Source organism: Alternaria incomplexa, assembly GCF_024043165.1.
Source record: "Alternaria incomplexa strain BMP 0042 chromosome Unknown scaffold_2, whole genome shotgun sequence".
Lineage (NCBI taxonomy): Eukaryota > Fungi > Ascomycota > Dothideomycetes > Pleosporales > Pleosporaceae > Alternaria > Alternaria incomplexa.
Window position 1 is genome coordinate 1,782,776 of NW_026249851.1, and position 16,122 is coordinate 1,798,897.

General features: G+C 52.0%; 6 protein-coding genes across 6 annotated transcripts; 3 read left to right on the forward strand and 3 right to left on the reverse strand.

The window, feature by feature from the left end:
• Positions 1–96: 96 nt before the first annotated feature.
• J4E90_002104 (uncharacterized protein) lies at positions 97–2,555 on the forward strand (the record flags this gene model as incomplete). The annotated part of the gene is made up of 6 exons (XM_051431685.1): positions 97–472; positions 522–619; positions 666–1,538; positions 1,589–1,928; positions 1,978–2,206; positions 2,258–2,555. The coding sequence occupies 6 exons, from the start codon at positions 97–99 to the stop codon at positions 2,553–2,555; spliced, it is 2,214 nt and encodes a 737-aa protein (XP_051294819.1).
• A 682-nt stretch (positions 2,556–3,237) lies between these two features.
• On the reverse strand, positions 3,238–5,145 carry J4E90_002105 (uncharacterized protein; the record flags this gene model as incomplete). Its single annotated transcript, XM_051431686.1, has 6 exons — positions 3,238–4,135; positions 4,188–4,475; positions 4,535–4,605; positions 4,658–4,692; positions 4,747–4,852; positions 4,903–5,145. 6 exons carry the CDS (start codon positions 5,143–5,145, stop codon positions 3,238–3,240), a joined length of 1,641 nt encoding a protein of 546 aa, XP_051294820.1.
• Positions 5,146–6,562: 1,417 nt separating this feature from the next.
• Positions 6,563–7,743, forward strand: J4E90_002106 (uncharacterized protein; the record flags this gene model as incomplete). Its single annotated transcript, XM_051431687.1, has 3 exons — positions 6,563–6,782; positions 6,835–7,155; positions 7,208–7,743. 3 exons carry the CDS (start codon positions 6,563–6,565, stop codon positions 7,741–7,743), a joined length of 1,077 nt encoding a protein of 358 aa, XP_051294821.1.
• A 575-nt stretch (positions 7,744–8,318) lies between these two features.
• J4E90_002107 (uncharacterized protein) lies at positions 8,319–10,025 on the reverse strand (the record flags this gene model as incomplete). Its single annotated transcript, XM_051431688.1, has 3 exons — positions 8,319–8,673; positions 8,965–9,376; positions 9,611–10,025. The coding sequence occupies 3 exons, from the start codon at positions 10,023–10,025 to the stop codon at positions 8,319–8,321; spliced, it is 1,182 nt and encodes a 393-aa protein (XP_051294822.1).
• Positions 10,026–10,846: 821 nt separating this feature from the next.
• J4E90_002108 (uncharacterized protein) lies at positions 10,847–11,530 on the reverse strand (the record flags this gene model as incomplete). Its single annotated transcript, XM_051431689.1, has 1 exon — positions 10,847–11,530. One exon carries the CDS (start codon positions 11,528–11,530, stop codon positions 10,847–10,849), a length of 684 nt encoding a protein of 227 aa, XP_051294823.1.
• A 195-nt stretch (positions 11,531–11,725) lies between these two features.
• On the forward strand, positions 11,726–12,683 carry J4E90_002109 (uncharacterized protein; the record flags this gene model as incomplete). Its single annotated transcript, XM_051431690.1, has 3 exons — positions 11,726–11,957; positions 12,020–12,122; positions 12,173–12,683. The coding sequence occupies 3 exons, from the start codon at positions 11,726–11,728 to the stop codon at positions 12,681–12,683; spliced, it is 846 nt and encodes a 281-aa protein (XP_051294824.1).
• Positions 12,684–16,122: the final 3,439 nt, after the last annotated feature.

Consider the following 16,122-nt stretch of genomic DNA (forward strand, 5'->3'; position numbering starts at 1 on the left):
CTTAGTATTACTCGAGACTTTACTGCCATCGTCTCCGTTCATTATCAATCCCTCATTCCCATTACTTTCAAACAGCCCCACCACGCGACTGGCACCATGATCCGCGACTTCGTACAATGGACGGCCACACTGGGCGAAACGGGCGAGCTCGAACAATTGCGCAATTGCCGCGTAGGCATCGAAGCCGCCGAATATCTGAACCAGCGCATCCTCAATCACCCGCGCGCAAAGGAGCCGCTTGTGCCTGCGCTGGGAGGCCTTCCGCTCGCCTTGACACAACACATTGAGGACGATCTGGCCCAATTCCGCAGCTTCGACATCGAACCCGTCTTCGTCTTCAGCGGGCTGGACATTACAAAGCACGATGATCCTTTCAGGCAAAAGGAGACCGAGGCATCGGTAAACATCAATGCGTGGACTCTGTACGACGGTCACGAGGCGGAAGCCTCTGTCGCTAAGTTCGGACAGTCAAGTATGGCCACCGTCGAGATGAGACTGTGTATCGTGCTGACTCTTCTCAGCATACGTCACGCCCGAGGACCTCTTCCGCGCCCTACAGTCAACCCTGACCGAGCGCAACATTCGTTGGACAGTCGCGCCATACAGCGCCTGGGCCCAGGCAAGCATATCCGGAATCTCTGTTCGCAGTAACTAATGATGGACAGTTGGCATATCTCGAGAAACACGAATACGTCCACGCCGTCTACGGCTCGTCAGATATCCTCATCTTCGAATGCTCCAAAATCATCACATCTTGGGACTTCGAGGCCAGACATTTCAGCTTCGTCCGCCGAGAGAAATGCGTAGCCGACCTCTCGAAGTTTGTCGGCGCTCCCAACATCTCAGACGACATCTTTCTCGACACCTGCATACTGGCCGGCACGCCCTTCCTCCCGACCCACCCGATCCTCGACGCGCCTAACAGGGCAGAACTGATCAAGCCGCACAGTGCTGTTAAGACCATCATGAACAACGGTCAGTCTGGATACTCTGTGGTTGTCAACAACAATGATGTCCCGCCCACGGGCAAGGAATACGTCACGCGATACCAGAAAGCACGTCTGGCCATCAAGAATCACCCTGTCTACACAGAGGAAGGGAAAGTCGAGCCCCAAAACTCTGGCTCGATGCCTAACGATGCGGGACAGTATCTGGGTCAAAGGCTCCCAGATGAAATTCTCCACTACATGTCGAAAGGTCTCATCAGCCCACACATCATCCAGTGGCGCACTACCTGCGAGGTCTTCGAAGTCCCTCCCATGGATGGTGGCCTGTCTCCAGAATACAGGGACCTCGTCAGCTCTAAGCTGATCCCACTTCGAACACCCGCTGTCAACCTTTTGTCTAGTACCTTACACAATTGGTATCGGCACCAGTCTCTGCACCAGACGCATTGGTATTCTCCTGTCGAACCCAATGGGAAACGCACATCCACAACCATCCCTGTCGAGAAGCCATCAGAAGCCATAGCTCCTTCGCTCGTTGACACCTGGAACGTGAAGGAAGCTACATTCAGGGATGTTGTCGGACAGTACAAGGTCAGCAAAGCCGCAACCGAATTGACGGGTCAATACTAACGCTCTGACAGGATTGCGGAACTCTCGGTGCAGCCATCTTATCACTGCAAAACTCTGACTTCGTTACCAAATCGGTCGCCAGGAAAGATCCTAAGAATCCTCTTTCTTCCACTTCCGAGATACTGTACAACTCGATATGGCGCTTCCTCGCTCTACGGGAGTACATCGACCCCAAGAGCCATAATCTGACACAATGGGGTAAAGTCCTTGTTTCTATCATCGCTGGCCTAAAGGGCAAGCCAGAGCACGAAGAGGCTGCAGTGATCGCGGTCGAACTGATACGGCTGGGCCTCTTGAACTCCGACATCGATATGTTCTCTATGTACAACGGCGCACCCATGCGTGGTAGCAGTAAGTGGGAAGCCTTTGACCAAGTCCTGCATAGCTGACAGCCGCCTAGCGAACGACAAGGAGTACAATATGCTAGTGTCTCGTGTTGCTGGCTTAGGTACTTTGCACCACCGTCCGATTGGTTTCACCGGACCTCTCAGCCAACATTTGCTCGGTTACAACTCCATCATCAACAAAGTTCGTCAGTCGCTTCGAGATATCATCGAGGTGGCCGCTACACAAATGTTCTGTACTGGTTGCTGCACTAGACATGCTGATATACCAGCCATCGCGATGAAGTTAGTCCCCGAATCACAATGACCCGAGTCTGATAAATTAACGCTCTCTAGGCTTCCGTTCCTTCTGCCCAACAACTGTGCGCTTAGCATAGCAGCCAAGTCTTACCTCGATGAGCTTCTCACTGGCGATGCCGATCCGACCTCCCCAACGACCAAGTCACGTGTTATTCAAACCGCATCAGAACGCTACTTCCCGCAATCACTTAACCTCGCTGGCGATCTCAAGTCCGCATTCTCACTATGGGACGCCATCTGTGCCGGTGTCAAGTCCGCGAATAACTCTACTGTGCCAGACGCGACAAAGCAGGTCTGGGCAGAGGCAGATAAGTGGCTCGCTGAACGACGGTAGAACCGCGAACTCCACCCAGAGCTGTGGCCGTCGGCAAAAGAGGCTTTTGAGGCGAGATACTACCTCATAAGGGCTCAAGAGGAACGCTTTCGCATGGCCAAAGGTGCTCTTAGAGGTGTGGAGACTGGGTACTCCGCATACGAAGATAGACGGCAGGAGATGAGATTTGCGCGTCACCTGCTCAAACGAGTTGAGAAGTTGGAATGTCGCTTCCAAGGGGGACAACGAAGTCATTTCTACCATACTTGAGCTATATTGTACTCCTCAAACCAAAGCTATACCCTAGGTACGGCGTCAAGTACGGGATGTTATCCTTCAGGCCCACGTTGTACACCGGGTACAGCGTACGATTGTAAGGCCCTCACGAACGAATAAAACCGTGAAAAGCAAGCTGTGTACGGTCGTGACCCGAGCAAGAAGTACAAATAGTCTCCAGCTTTGTCTTCACACTAGTACAGAAGACAGCATTGAATGTACTGTATATTTAAGAGGACTGAAATAGAGAAGACTGACAGTTGCAAACAGACTCTGTAGCTTACTAAAGCATGGAACAATGAGATGAAAGATACGTAGAAGTAACATGTATATCTAGTTCATTCGATAACTGTTCTACTATCTACGTACACGTTTATTTTTCTTTCGATAGAGTGGGTCCACAATCTTCAATCGATACCCCTCCTCATCAGTGGGAAAACCTGAAGTCCAACCTCTTCATCCCCTCATCCTTCGTGTTGAAAACATAGTCTTCTTGCTCTTCTTTGGTCATAGCCTTCCACTGCCCATCCCTTACGCGATTTCTCCAAATGTAGAATGCCTTTACAGCATAGAACAAGAAAACATTGTACACACAGATACCCAGCAGTATCCTATTGCCCCTGCGATACAACGGCTGATCGTCATCGCGATAAATATTAGTAGCAATGATATTGCCAGACTGCACAAACATGTTGTAGAAAGCCGCGGAGACGGCGCGTGTACGGACAGAATTCGAGTTCTTCGCGTTCCAACTTACGAGGATGGCGTGGCAGTACGGATAGGACAGTAGACCTGTGAGGAGCGCGTATCTGACCCAGGGATTTGCATCTGCGGGCAGAACGACAAGAGCGACGAGCCAGGGGAAGATCCAGATGTTTGATAGACTGGATATCATGGAGCGTTCTTTGAACTTTTCGGATAGCCAGGTCACGGCGAGGAGTTGGATGGCGTAGAGGAACTGGCTGGGTATGGCGAGTAAGTTGGCTTCGAAGACGGAGAAGCCGAGCTGGCGCAGGATGTATGAGAGGTAGTTTTGCGGCGGGTTAGGTGGGACATAGGCGGTCAGGCCAATGATGTAGAGGGGCCATTGTTCCCAGTCGCATGCTGCTTTCCAGAGGAGTGGGAGACCGACTGCTTGGCGGTTGTTCATGTCGCCTTTGGAGGGGTCGTCGCGGAGGATGCGGTTGACGAGAATGTACTCTTCGTGTGGGGTGAACCAGCCGTTTTTGCCGCGGAACCAGTGTTGCGTTTGGCAGGCGCCAGGGGGCATGAGGCCAAATGAGAGGATGCCGATGGCTAGAGTCATGATGCCTTCGATTAAGAACCTGTTTGTGTTATCAATGGTGCAAGTTGAAGGACAGTGTAAAGGCAACTCACAGATACTGCCAACCTCCCCAGCCATGGAGACCTCGCATCTGCAATATACCTGCTGCAAGCAGCGAGCCGACGATATTGCAAGTGCTCAGCGCAGTCCAGAACCACGCTAACCGGTGCGGAAGTTCAGTGGATTTGTAGAAGTACGTTAGCCAGAGGACGATATCTGGGATGAAGCCGCCCATGAGTAGACCAAGGATGCATCGAATGGCGAAGTAGTGGGCTTTCGTCTTCATGGCGCATTGTGAGGCGCTGACAATGGACCATATACAGATGATAGTAGGGATCCACCTGTCATAAGGTTAGTACTTGAAGCCCGACGAGACGGCGAGTAGGCCAGATGGACTTACCGATCAGCACCCAGCTTCTTGCTAATCAGGCCACTGGGAAGTTCGGCAAAGAGGAAAGAAGCGAGAAAGATCTAGCTTTGCGTCAACGAGAGTTCTGATAGTGACGAACTGTATTAAGCTTACAGTCTGACCATAGTTATAGTCGTTTGTATTCATGCCTGATCCAATTTAGTGATCCACCATATGTTTTCCTCCATCTAGATGAAACGCACCTAGGTCTCTCAGCAAATTGTCTGAGATCGCTCGATTGATATTTCTTCGATTCAACTCCATCGATATGAACATGATCCATGCCCAGAGAGCTATTCGCCAGTCCAGCTACACCGATAGCGTCAGCCCTGATAAATGCCATGAGGTTATCTTCTTACCTTTTTGACTAGACGTTTCTCTTCTTCAGCTTCCCATGTATACGTCGGGTCGAACCGATGACGTCCTTCGTACTCGGCGTCATCGTATATTTGACGCCAGCGCTGAGCCGTTGCCGGGTCGCTGAACGGATGGTCTTCGTGTGAGCCATGATGTGGCGGTGGTGACTTCAAGCCGTGGGACGACCTCGGGTCAGCGGTTTCGGTGATGGGAGCCTGCTTTTCTACTGGTGTAGATGCAGCCATGTCTGCAAGGATAGATGAAAGCGAACTTCTTCTCGTGATTCGTTTTGATCTGGCTTAGACCAATCGGTCGGTACTGATTAACGAATGTACCGAGGGAGTGTTATAAGGGACCGGACATGTCCATGATTAGGAACTGTATCGACAGATGATGCAACCCCGGGTACATGTGACAACATGCGCTAAAATGAAGAACCTTACCGTCTAGACAAGGCTCTGAAAGCCGAGAGACTTGGGTACGAAAGCCATAGATAAGGAATGACGTTCATGCGACAGAAACTCGATAGCAGTGATTGCATGCGAGGAGCTTCACTGACAGTGCATACATATCCAGCCAGCTATATGCTGATAGGTCAGTTAACGATACACTTGAATGCCGCCATTACCCTGCAATCTGAGTCGAGGAGATGGCTTCCGCGGCCACATGTGGAGCCCAATTTGGCGTAGGAAGCACACAGTGTAGCTACAAATCGACCGCATGCGAAATGTCAGTCGCACGATAGCGTATATACCACCATCGTCTTAGATCAGTCGGAGTCTCTGAACATCGATACAACAGCCGTTCATCGGAAGGATACGACATGCGTGCTGGCTGATTCGTCCCGAAAGCCTACCCTTGGCTCCGTGGGCTTAGTATGAACGCAGTCGGATTACCTCGATTGTCATATACAAGGGTCGATATCAGTTTTTTGAGAAAAGGATCCGTCTTTGATCGCCGATGCATCGTAGCGAGGTATGTTGCAAGAATGGTGAAGATGTCGTCAGACACTGCCGGAATAGCCTACGCGAAATTTGCACTTGGCAATCTGAGTACCTTGTAAGTGTAGCGATGTCTTTATTGAGACGGTTGAAGGTTCCTGTACACATGCCAGCGATGTTATCGTGAATGATGCAGCTCGAAAGAGCAAGGGGCTGGGAAGTCGCGGTCGCGTCGCGTTCGGTCCAAACTAATCGAGGACTAGTGTGCCCCTGGAGGAAGGCAAGAACGACGAAGCATCTCTCTGCCATACTAACACTACATCCGCCGTTGCATGCGCGGAAAGGTCGCGACGCGTTATTTCCGGATCGATGCCATTGCCAGCTGTGAATGGGACTCTGCCAAGCAGCACGCCATTCCACCCCCACATGTCGTAGCCTCAACCCCGCAACACCTCGTCGATATCGCGCATCATGGAAGATTGTGGTTGCAGGAAGCGACTACCGCCACTATCATAAGTGTGCCGAGAATGATTGCACCATACTATCCATGCGATGATGCTACGATGCCAATGCACAAGCCGATGAGCTACTGTTCATCAGTCTTTCGATGCAAATGCGCTCAGGGATAGTAGATGTGGCGAACGCGAGTAAGAGATAAGTGTGACATCGCTCTGTCGGAATGCGAAATACCCTGTAGCAGTGCAAATCAGCATCGTTGATCATGGCTACGAACACCTTGACCACCACTGCCATTGAGGACATAGGCATCAAGACGCAGCCTGGATATCCTCGCGAGCCTCTAAAGACCAAAGGCGTTCTGGATACCTTCGAGTCTTTCGACGTTACACCAGTCATCGGCCGCGAATTTGTGGATGTAAGTCTGAAGGAATGGTTGCGCGCGCCAAACTCCGACGATTTGATACGCGACCTGGCAATCACAAGTAAGCGACACTCAATGTTTTCCCAATGACTGAACACTGAGCCTTTGGAAAGTTTCTCAGCGCGGTGTTGTCTACTTCCGCAAGCAGGATGATTTGGATGACGAACTTCAAAAAGAGCTGGCCCAGCGTCTCGGCGAGCTTTCTGGCAAACCAGAAACATCCAAGCTGCATATCCACCCAGTTAGAAACGCGGGAAACCGTCTTGGAGGCAATGACAATGAGATCAGTGTCATTAGCTCAGATTTGGCGAAGCAACTCTTCAAAGAGCGGTCACAGACTGGCAAGCATGGCTGGCACAGCGATATCACGTTTGAGCCGGTACCAAGCGACTATGCAATCCTGAGAATGACGCAGCTACCGAAATCAGGAGGAGGTGAGTGCGGCAAGTAGCCATACTCCCGTTAGTCAGGCTAAGATTGCTCTAGATACTTTGTGGGCATCAGGGTACGACCTTTATGACCGCCTTTCGAAACCGTATCAGAAGTTCTTCGAATCTCTCACCGCAACATACGCCCAACCAGACTTCAATCGAGCGGCCAAAGAAAACAACTTCCCCGTTTACACCGCTGCGCGAGGTGCACCAGAGAACACTGGCGACTCCCTGACCGCTATCCACCCCTGCATCCGCACGAACCCCGTCACGGGATGGAAGTCTCTCTACAGCGTTGGCCACCACGTTCAGCGTATCAATGAGCTGAGCTCAGAGGAATCAGAGCGTACTAAAGCCTGGTTCCTCCAGCTAATCACCGAAAATCACGATCTGCAGATCAGACATAGATGGCAAAACCCAAATGACGTGGCCATCTGGGATAACAGAAGCGTATTGCATACAGCGACGTACGATACCGATGGCCAAGGACCGCGGAAGGGGTATAGAGTAGTCAGCTTGGGTGAGCGGCCATATCTGGATCCACAAAGTACGAGTAGGATGGAAGCGTTGAGGCTCGCGGAGGGACAGTAGCGTGGGATACTTGCAGGTCTCGAACGCGTAGATGTCACAGTTGCCCAAAAAGGGACGCTGCAGCATGCCACAACCAATGAAGAGAAATAAAAAGCCTGTCGTGCAGGCTGCTACCATCACGTGCCCATGCATGTCAGCTTCTGCCTACACTATCGAACGCCCCTACATCTCCAGACACACCATCTTTTCTCGCATTGCTAGGCATCCTCAGTCACGTGATTTATACATCTTGCTGCCTTCCCACTAAATCTGTATATCGTCTCAATCCATCGTCTATATAAGCTCGCATCACTTCCTCATGTTCTTCATACTTACCAGCTAGGGTCGGCGAGCACACGCATTCGCATAGACCGGCTTAGATCAGCTGCATGGCACCATTGTGGAACTGGTCTTGTCTGATGGCTCTTTGTGGGCGGTCTCTGGCATAATTTTTGATGGCTTTTTCATTGGTTCTTCGCATTATGATGAGAGGATCGAGGAAGGAGCGGGTTATAGACGGGAAGGCTTGTGGAGCATTGGCTAGTATTGAAGAGTAGCTCAAATAGATAAGGAGCTGTTCAATATTATGATGTAGGTCAACCTAGATTGAACTCTTTGATCTCGGGTTGTAGTGCGTCCCAAGAATCCTTCAGCACAACACCTAATCCCCGTCTTTCGGCGACGTTTCCAACCCACTTGATCCACATGACATTGTAGAACGATGCTTTCCGATTATCACTCCTTAAAGATACTCCGGTAAAATACTTCTGGTACTCCTCGAAAGAAAAGTCAGGCCATCCATACTCTTCTACTCCCATTTGTTGCGAGGTTTCGGCTTCTGAGATAGCGACAAGCTCACAATCATTACCATCTTCGGGTTCATGGTCCAAGGTCTCGCACGTTATGGTGATATTGCCGATCATCTGCTCATCGTTGCGCAGCATACGGTGTCTGTGGTCGCCAGCCATCGCACGCCCAAAAGTCAGGTGTATGCATGGAGCTCGGCAGCGAAGAACAATAGAAATTGGAACATGTGGCCTTCGCTCGGTTGGGTCTACGGTAGGAAGTGGGAACGGATATCTAGTACTTCGCGGATAGGCAGTGTTCGTGAAGTAGTCGCCTTCTGGGTCGTAATTTCGGCTCCATCCTGTGGGAAGTGTCTCATCAGGGGTTTTCCGAAGAGCTTGATATCGGTAGAAACCATTGAACTGCGAACTACTTCCATCTACCGCGTTCGCCAACCGATACTCTGCCACCGGTTTCAAGGTCGCAATAGCGACCCAATCTGACTCAAGGCCGGTATCACGAAAGATCCTGGGATAAAAGGGATACCAAGCAGACAGGCAGTTTATGGTTCCGTTCTTCCAGCCTGTCCACGACCAACTAGGTTCGCCCTCACGTCTACGTGCGGAATTCTGAGGTCGCCAAAGCAATGCGATATCGAAGAAGAACTTCGGTATGCCGTGGAGTAGACCGTCTGGGAAAGTAGCGTCCATGATATCAGTAGCACCCGCGAATGCTGCTTGAGCGTCTTTCTCGTACTTGAGATCCCGCGAAGAGAAGTTTTCCACAAGCATTCCCCATCGACCGAGGGTCGGTATCTTGGGAATCAAGGACATCATGCCCATTGGGACGCCGAGATGTGGGCGCTCTGCTGGCCATTTAGTGTCTTCCATCCTCAAAGACGTGATGCTTTCGCGATCGTGGCTGTCTTGCGTGGACGTGATCTTGTCAACGCCCTCGCGCCATTCACAGCGTCCACATACCCACGACACAGTATTTCTGAAAACAAGGAGACGGCGCGAGAACAGCGATTCTTGAAACGTCCAGCCCCTAGTTGCCCATTTCGAACCTCTTGGATATGCATCCCATCGGCGGGAAAACGAACTGGGATTAGGAGTTCGGTTCGTCGAGGGACCCCCAATACCCCTCAAACCGTGTCCTGCATCCTCGCCACCCGCTGCAACGATCGTGAACTCTGCGCTTGCGTAGATACGGGCCATAGCCCGCAACGTAATGTCCATCTTCTCTGAACCGGCATCTTGAACAACGGATAGACAATCCACCCACAGGTACTTCTCGCCTAGAGCCTTGACTAGATGAATGGCATCCCGAATTGTGTCAGGAAGCACTGCATTGTTCGATGGCTCGTACAAAGCTCCTCGCTGCAGCAGAGTTTCGATGTTGTTCGTCGTCGTCTTGAACATCGGCGCATTGCCCCACACATACGAAAGGGCGACATACTTGATTGGCGACGAAGTGGGTAGAATGGTAAGCGAGCCACTAATCACGTCGACCAGCATGAGCTGATCGATGCTCTTTGCCAAGGCGTTGGAGTAGTCGTCGTTGCAGCAAGCGCCGTGTGTTGCACGACAAGCTTGACGCCAACGTTGAATGTGCTGGAGATCGACGGTAGGCGTGATTGGGATAGAAGATCTTTCGGCACGAGGAGGATCAATGTTGAGGAGCCCCGATGATAATTGCGGGATACGAGCTGGCGGTGGGGTTGACCGGTCGCCGGTAAACGACTGTTCACCGCGACCAAGATCGGATGACATTCGGGAGACAATGAAGATTCGAAGGACACAGAGAACTATACTTTCGTAGTCTTTCGTGATGACGTAGTTAGGGCAAGATTGAGTTTTGAGCTCTCAAAGTCAAACAGAAGCGGGGTTTGTGACGTGGACAATTTGCGGCTGAACAGTATTCAGCTGCCTTACGTGAGAACGCACATGGGTATATTGATGATTCGCTGTCATAACTCGAACCTTGAGTTGGTCGGGGAGCATTGACGCATTCTGAATATCCCGCTTTGTTGGCCACTGGTATGCGTGTATAAACACCCAGTCGTAAGCAATAGCGGATACGGCTCGTACTGTATGATGCAAGATGTACTGTGCTTGCTATGCGGCCGAGCAATTCCAAGACTCTCACGTGGGGGCCGCAAATGAATGTATCTTTAGTTCGCTGCCTCAAGCAGAGGAGGCCCAGTTCTCGAGAAAGCCGGGTGCCGACAATGGAATTGGGATTGCCTATATTGTCCGCCAGCGGCATGCGTGCCGAAGACCTCGTTCTCAAGTAACGGTGTTTGCGACTTGAACCGGAGAGTATACTTGCTACTACTCTAGAAAAAGTCGAACCCGTTCCACCAGATGTATCCAAGAACAGCAGCCACGCTTGTGACCGCAAACGGCAGACTCATCTCCACAACGCTCCAGATCCAGAGCGTACCAACTGGAGGAGCTGACTTCATGACGTAGAAGTAGCCATGCTTGTTGCCCGAGTATATCAGGTAGCACCCCGCCACGACAGAGCCTCCAAAGAAGGTAGCGTCTCTAAGTATGGGGAATCGGTACGAAAAGTCGACGTGGGTGAGGTAGACCGCTAGGATGAATATGGGCCACGCTGTAGAAGCGCGCCACAGGATCTCGTTCCAGAGTATGTCCTCCCGGTATTGGCTGTATACGAGGACGTCGAGGGTGAGGTGGAGGACTGCCATCGTGATGGAGTAGAGGACGGCGTCCCCGAGGGGTCCGATCGGAGGAACGTCGTCGGGCGATGCAGGTGTAGAGGCTACTGGTACTTTAACGACTCGTGTTCTACCGTTCATCTTGTCTAGCTCTCGCTGTCTCTCTTCGGCCAAGTCAAAAAGTGTCTTGCCCGTTGGCTTGGAGAAGTCTGGATGCTTCAGGATCATTTCGACGCCGTCTTCATCGATCTCGTTGGTGGGCTGGAAGCCGCTTCCCTTGCCATTCGCGCTTGTCTTGGACTCCTTGGCACGTCGCTCTTTCCTGTTGCCGGTAGACATGGTGATGTGTGTGTATCTGGGGAGTGTGGTGTTAGGGTCGAGACATGTCGCGTGCGGCTCTAAGGAATCTCGAAGATGACGTGGGTCAAAGCTCGTTCCAGAACCCCGATGGCTTCATGCGCACGCGCTACCTCTCCTGACGCAGGTACATAGCAGCAATACAGTAGCAAACACCAAATCGAACATACTCCTTATATGCGCTTGCTGACCATGAATTGGACTGTGTGGGCATCGGTGCCTGTCCTCATCTTTGTTTTCTGGATGTACACCAGCACCCTCGGCGCATCTTTCCCCACATTACAAAACAAACGCATCCTACTGCTGATCGCGCATCCTGACGATGAGGCCATGTTTTTTGCGCCGACTTTACTGGCATTGACGCGTCCGGAACGCGGAAATCACGTCAAGATATTGTGCCTCAGTAGCGGTATGGCCCTCACACATCCCCAGTGCTCTCAGAGGCAATCACTCATCTCATTCGTGCAACAGGCGATGCCGATGGCCTTGGCGAAATCCGCAAGAAGGAGCTGGTCAAGAGTGGGCTACAGCTGGGAATCGGAAGCAAGGACGACATTCTCGTGGTGGAAGACAAGTACGCATCGCTCATGCAAGTCCGAACGCAGCATACTGACTATGCACCAGGAACTTCCCCGATTCCATGACAGTGACATGGCACCCTCGTCTAATCTCCAACCTACTCACCACCGCCTTCGCCCCGAACATGACCTCAATCTCTTCCAAGGAGGCACCGCAGGCGACTGTCGACACTATAATCACCTTTGACGCACACGGCGTCTCCGGCCATCCCAATCACAAGTCGCTCCACGACGGAGCGCATACCTTCTTGAAGGCGCTCATGCACCGACACAGCGGGTGGGAGTGCCCTGTCAAGCTGTACACCCTCACTACCACCTCCATATTCCGTAAATATCTTAGCTTGTTGGACGCACCAGCTACAATTATTGGCGCAATCCTCCGCAAGAAAGAGCTCGGAGGCTTTCCGACTCCACTCCTGTTCGTCAGCTCACCGGTCGGTTACAGGACTGCTCAGAAAGCCATGACCACGGCACACGAAAGCCAAATGCGCTGGTTTCGTTGGGGCTGGATCTCCCTGTCGCGCTACATGGTTCTCAACGATTTGAAGAAGGAATAGTCGCAGTGGTGTCGGGAGGCGCACCGGGAATCTATTGTAGCCATCGAGACCTTCTAGTCTGAACTCTAGTAGGCCCATGCTGAGGCGATAATGTGCTACATATGCGGTGTGGCTGACAAACGGGCAAGAACACCCCATCGCAATTTCCGGACCCTGAAGTCGTGTAACATACCAAGGGAGGCAACTGGCGGAACACGGCAACACTGCCGCGGACAATGGGCTCCACCATTGGTCGTGCCTGAGGAACCTAGGGATGCGCGGGTTTGGAGGTCCGTGTGACTTTGGCATTACACAAGAGGCGTATAATTGTGCTCACAGCCTGCTCACTCTTGCAATCCTCATAGACTACGAGTGCATTGCACGTCCTCTCGACAAAAAGCAGAGACTGCGACTTGTTTTCACTCTTCGCGTTCTGCATACTTCGCGCAACAGGCAGCAAAGGGCGCCGGGGAAGAGATCCGCAACCACTTGGAAGGCATCAATCGTAAGCTGGACGCCGATCTTCACATAACACCAACTGACGCGCTGGTCTTAGACAAAGCGACATCGAGTGCCCGTTCGACGCGCACAGCGTGTGCACGCCATGTCTTCTCCGCCCCTCCTTCGCCTGTCTGTTGAGCTTCATCTGGAAATAATCAGTCTCCTTGACCTGAGCAACAAAGCCAACTTGGCTTTCACAACTCGCTATTTCAGATCGGTCATACCCACACCGACGCATGCCGAGTTTCTGGCCGCCGAAGGAACTACTTGGGCCAAGACTAAACAACTATATACTTGCAAAGGCTGCGTCCGCTTTCACCACTGGAAAGCCTTTGCCGACGATATGAGAAAAGGCAAATGGTGTCGCAGTGGTATTTTGGCCCACACAAGATTTTGTCTCAAATGCGGGGTAAGCGATGCGCTGTACGTCCCAGGAACACTACTCACAATCTGCAATCGAGTTCACGTGCTCTGCATTCTCTGCGGAGCTCTTAAAGATCAAGTTGGCGACCGTCGTGGTAGGTGCGCTGGTTGTTCCCCAGGCCCGTCACGCAACTACAACTGTGACTACTTCAACAACGACGATGACGATGGCTGGAGGCAAGAACCCACATCTGACCGAAACCACCTACAAGAGATGTACGACTGGCCTGAAGAGGGACGCCTCTCAACGTACTAAGACCGAGAGTGTTGTCAACGGCTGTGGGTAGGCAGTATGTCGTTGGTCGCAGCCGGAAGCAATGCTACCTTCGCGTACCAAGCTGGAGCATTTCACGGCCACGATCTCATCAGATATGAGAGTGCGACATCTTGTATAGACTACGGTTGCTGGTATTCCGGCGTTGTCCTCCTGTTCACGTTTGCCGCTGTGTTCACCAATAGACCGTTCGCAGACGTTCCTCACTCCACCACGTCATGGCTGCTGTCAATATTCACAAATGCTCTACCATTCATAAGGTGCCCAACTTATGGTCCAGATCGAGACTTTCACAGTTCACTGATCTCTGACGTTCGAGCGATTTGGAAGTAACGAAAGCTCTCAAATCACACCTGCGCTTGCTCTTAACCTGCGCTTCGCTATCCAGATATCCCATAACCATAGCCTCAATTTACTGAAAATGCCGAACCCAGCGAAACCCATTTCTGAACCAGACTCACCGATAGTCCCACCTGAGCGACCAAGGACCCTCAAGCGACGCATTTCTTCCAGCTTCAATACAATATTGGCAGCCCTTCCCATACGAAGATCAAGCCCACATATCAGTTCAGCTCTACGATCGTGCACGGCACTCGGAGAAGAGATCATAATACAGCGAGGCGTTGCTGGCGCTGAACAGCAGGCTCCTCAACCCCCTCCAGTCATTCGACTGCAGGTACCATCGCTGTCCGAAACCAGCCAGCCCTGTCCATATGATGCAAGTGAATACCATACCTTCCCCAGTGTGGAACGTCGACGCTGCGATTTCTGTGGCATGCGGCCACCGAAGTCGCCCTCTAGCGAACCATGCAATGAATGTCAGTCCCAAAGCGCACTTTCGCACATGAAATCAGCCTTCAGACGGAAGCCGGGTCGTAAGGTCAATGAGAAACCAGCAGTACGAGAATCTCGTCCACAGCACAGTCCTTCATCCGAAGAATGTCCGCGTATCGTCCCGCCAGAAATCGCGGCGAAAAGGATAGGCAACCCACCGCGGAGAGCAGCACTGCCTGTGCCGCGACCCGGTGCTATCAACCCGGCGCTACAGCAGAGAAGTGCTACCAGGAGTGAAGATATTCCCCGGCGATCGCAAAGCGCTCTTGAGCATAACGAAGTGAGGCCAATCAGTCCCAAACTACATTATCATCGTTACTTACGCAACTCAAAGGACTACCCATACGTTCGCGAAAGTGAAGTATCGCAGCACTTGAATGCCATACGTGCCGGAGCCCCAAGTCCGCTAATCGATTTCGCCCGCGCAGCTCGCCGCAAGAAAACTTCGGATCCGACTACAGATTTCTCCGAGACGGTCTTCTATGGCCAGAAATTTTCAGCCGCCTTCACTAACAGTGCAGAGCAACGCCAGTTGTCTCGGCCGTCGCGTAGCAATCTAATCGTTGAGGGCTATCTCGAAACCGGTGGACATGTTGTTGTTGAACGACCGCGTCCTGAGCAGCAAGCCAGCATCGATGCACAGCTGTATCATAGTAATGTCTATCCTAGACGCTCCCCAGAGCAATCAGGGCGGCAATCGCGGGCCTCGAGACGGTCAGCTGATAGTCGCCGTCGCACGAGGCGTAGAGAGTCTGAAGATGACTTCAAGACAAATGACCAGCTACCGGATTTTCAAGAAGGTCCTGCTTACGATGGAATGCCAAGGTTGCGAGGTGGTAGTGGAGGAGACGAAAAAATCCATACTCGTAGCTGTGGTCTGACGATGAAGCAACTGCTACTTACTTGTCACAGGCCTGGTCATGGTTCTAGTACTGATTCAGGTAGCGATGATTACTTGCCGCCAGCGAGGACTCCCAACATCGCCGAAGTTGCACGCGCTTTGCAGAGGGCACACGGTACTTCTCGCCTTCCGAAAGGTATCTCAAGACGCGATGGATGTCAAGAGACACCACGAACGGGCAGATCCACATCTGGCGGAGGAGATGCTACTAATTTACCAACCTCGCGGACAGCAAGTTTTGCCGCTGCGTACCCGCAGCCACGTTCGGTCTTCTCGTATCTACCATTGTTCGGTCTCGCCTCGATATTTGCTCGCCTCACAGGCCCTTCTATCGATACTCCCGCTGTCTCTGCGAGTCACACCATACAACCAGCCACACTCACTCCAACCGTCAGCCTTAGAGGCGGCGCCGGTTCGCCTTATGCTCTACGAGATCACCAGCGTGTTCCGTCTACGCTTTTCTGGCTCGCTGGTGGAAAGGGTAAACCGATCACAACTGCTAGCTGGAAGAGTCAGAAGCCCCAAAG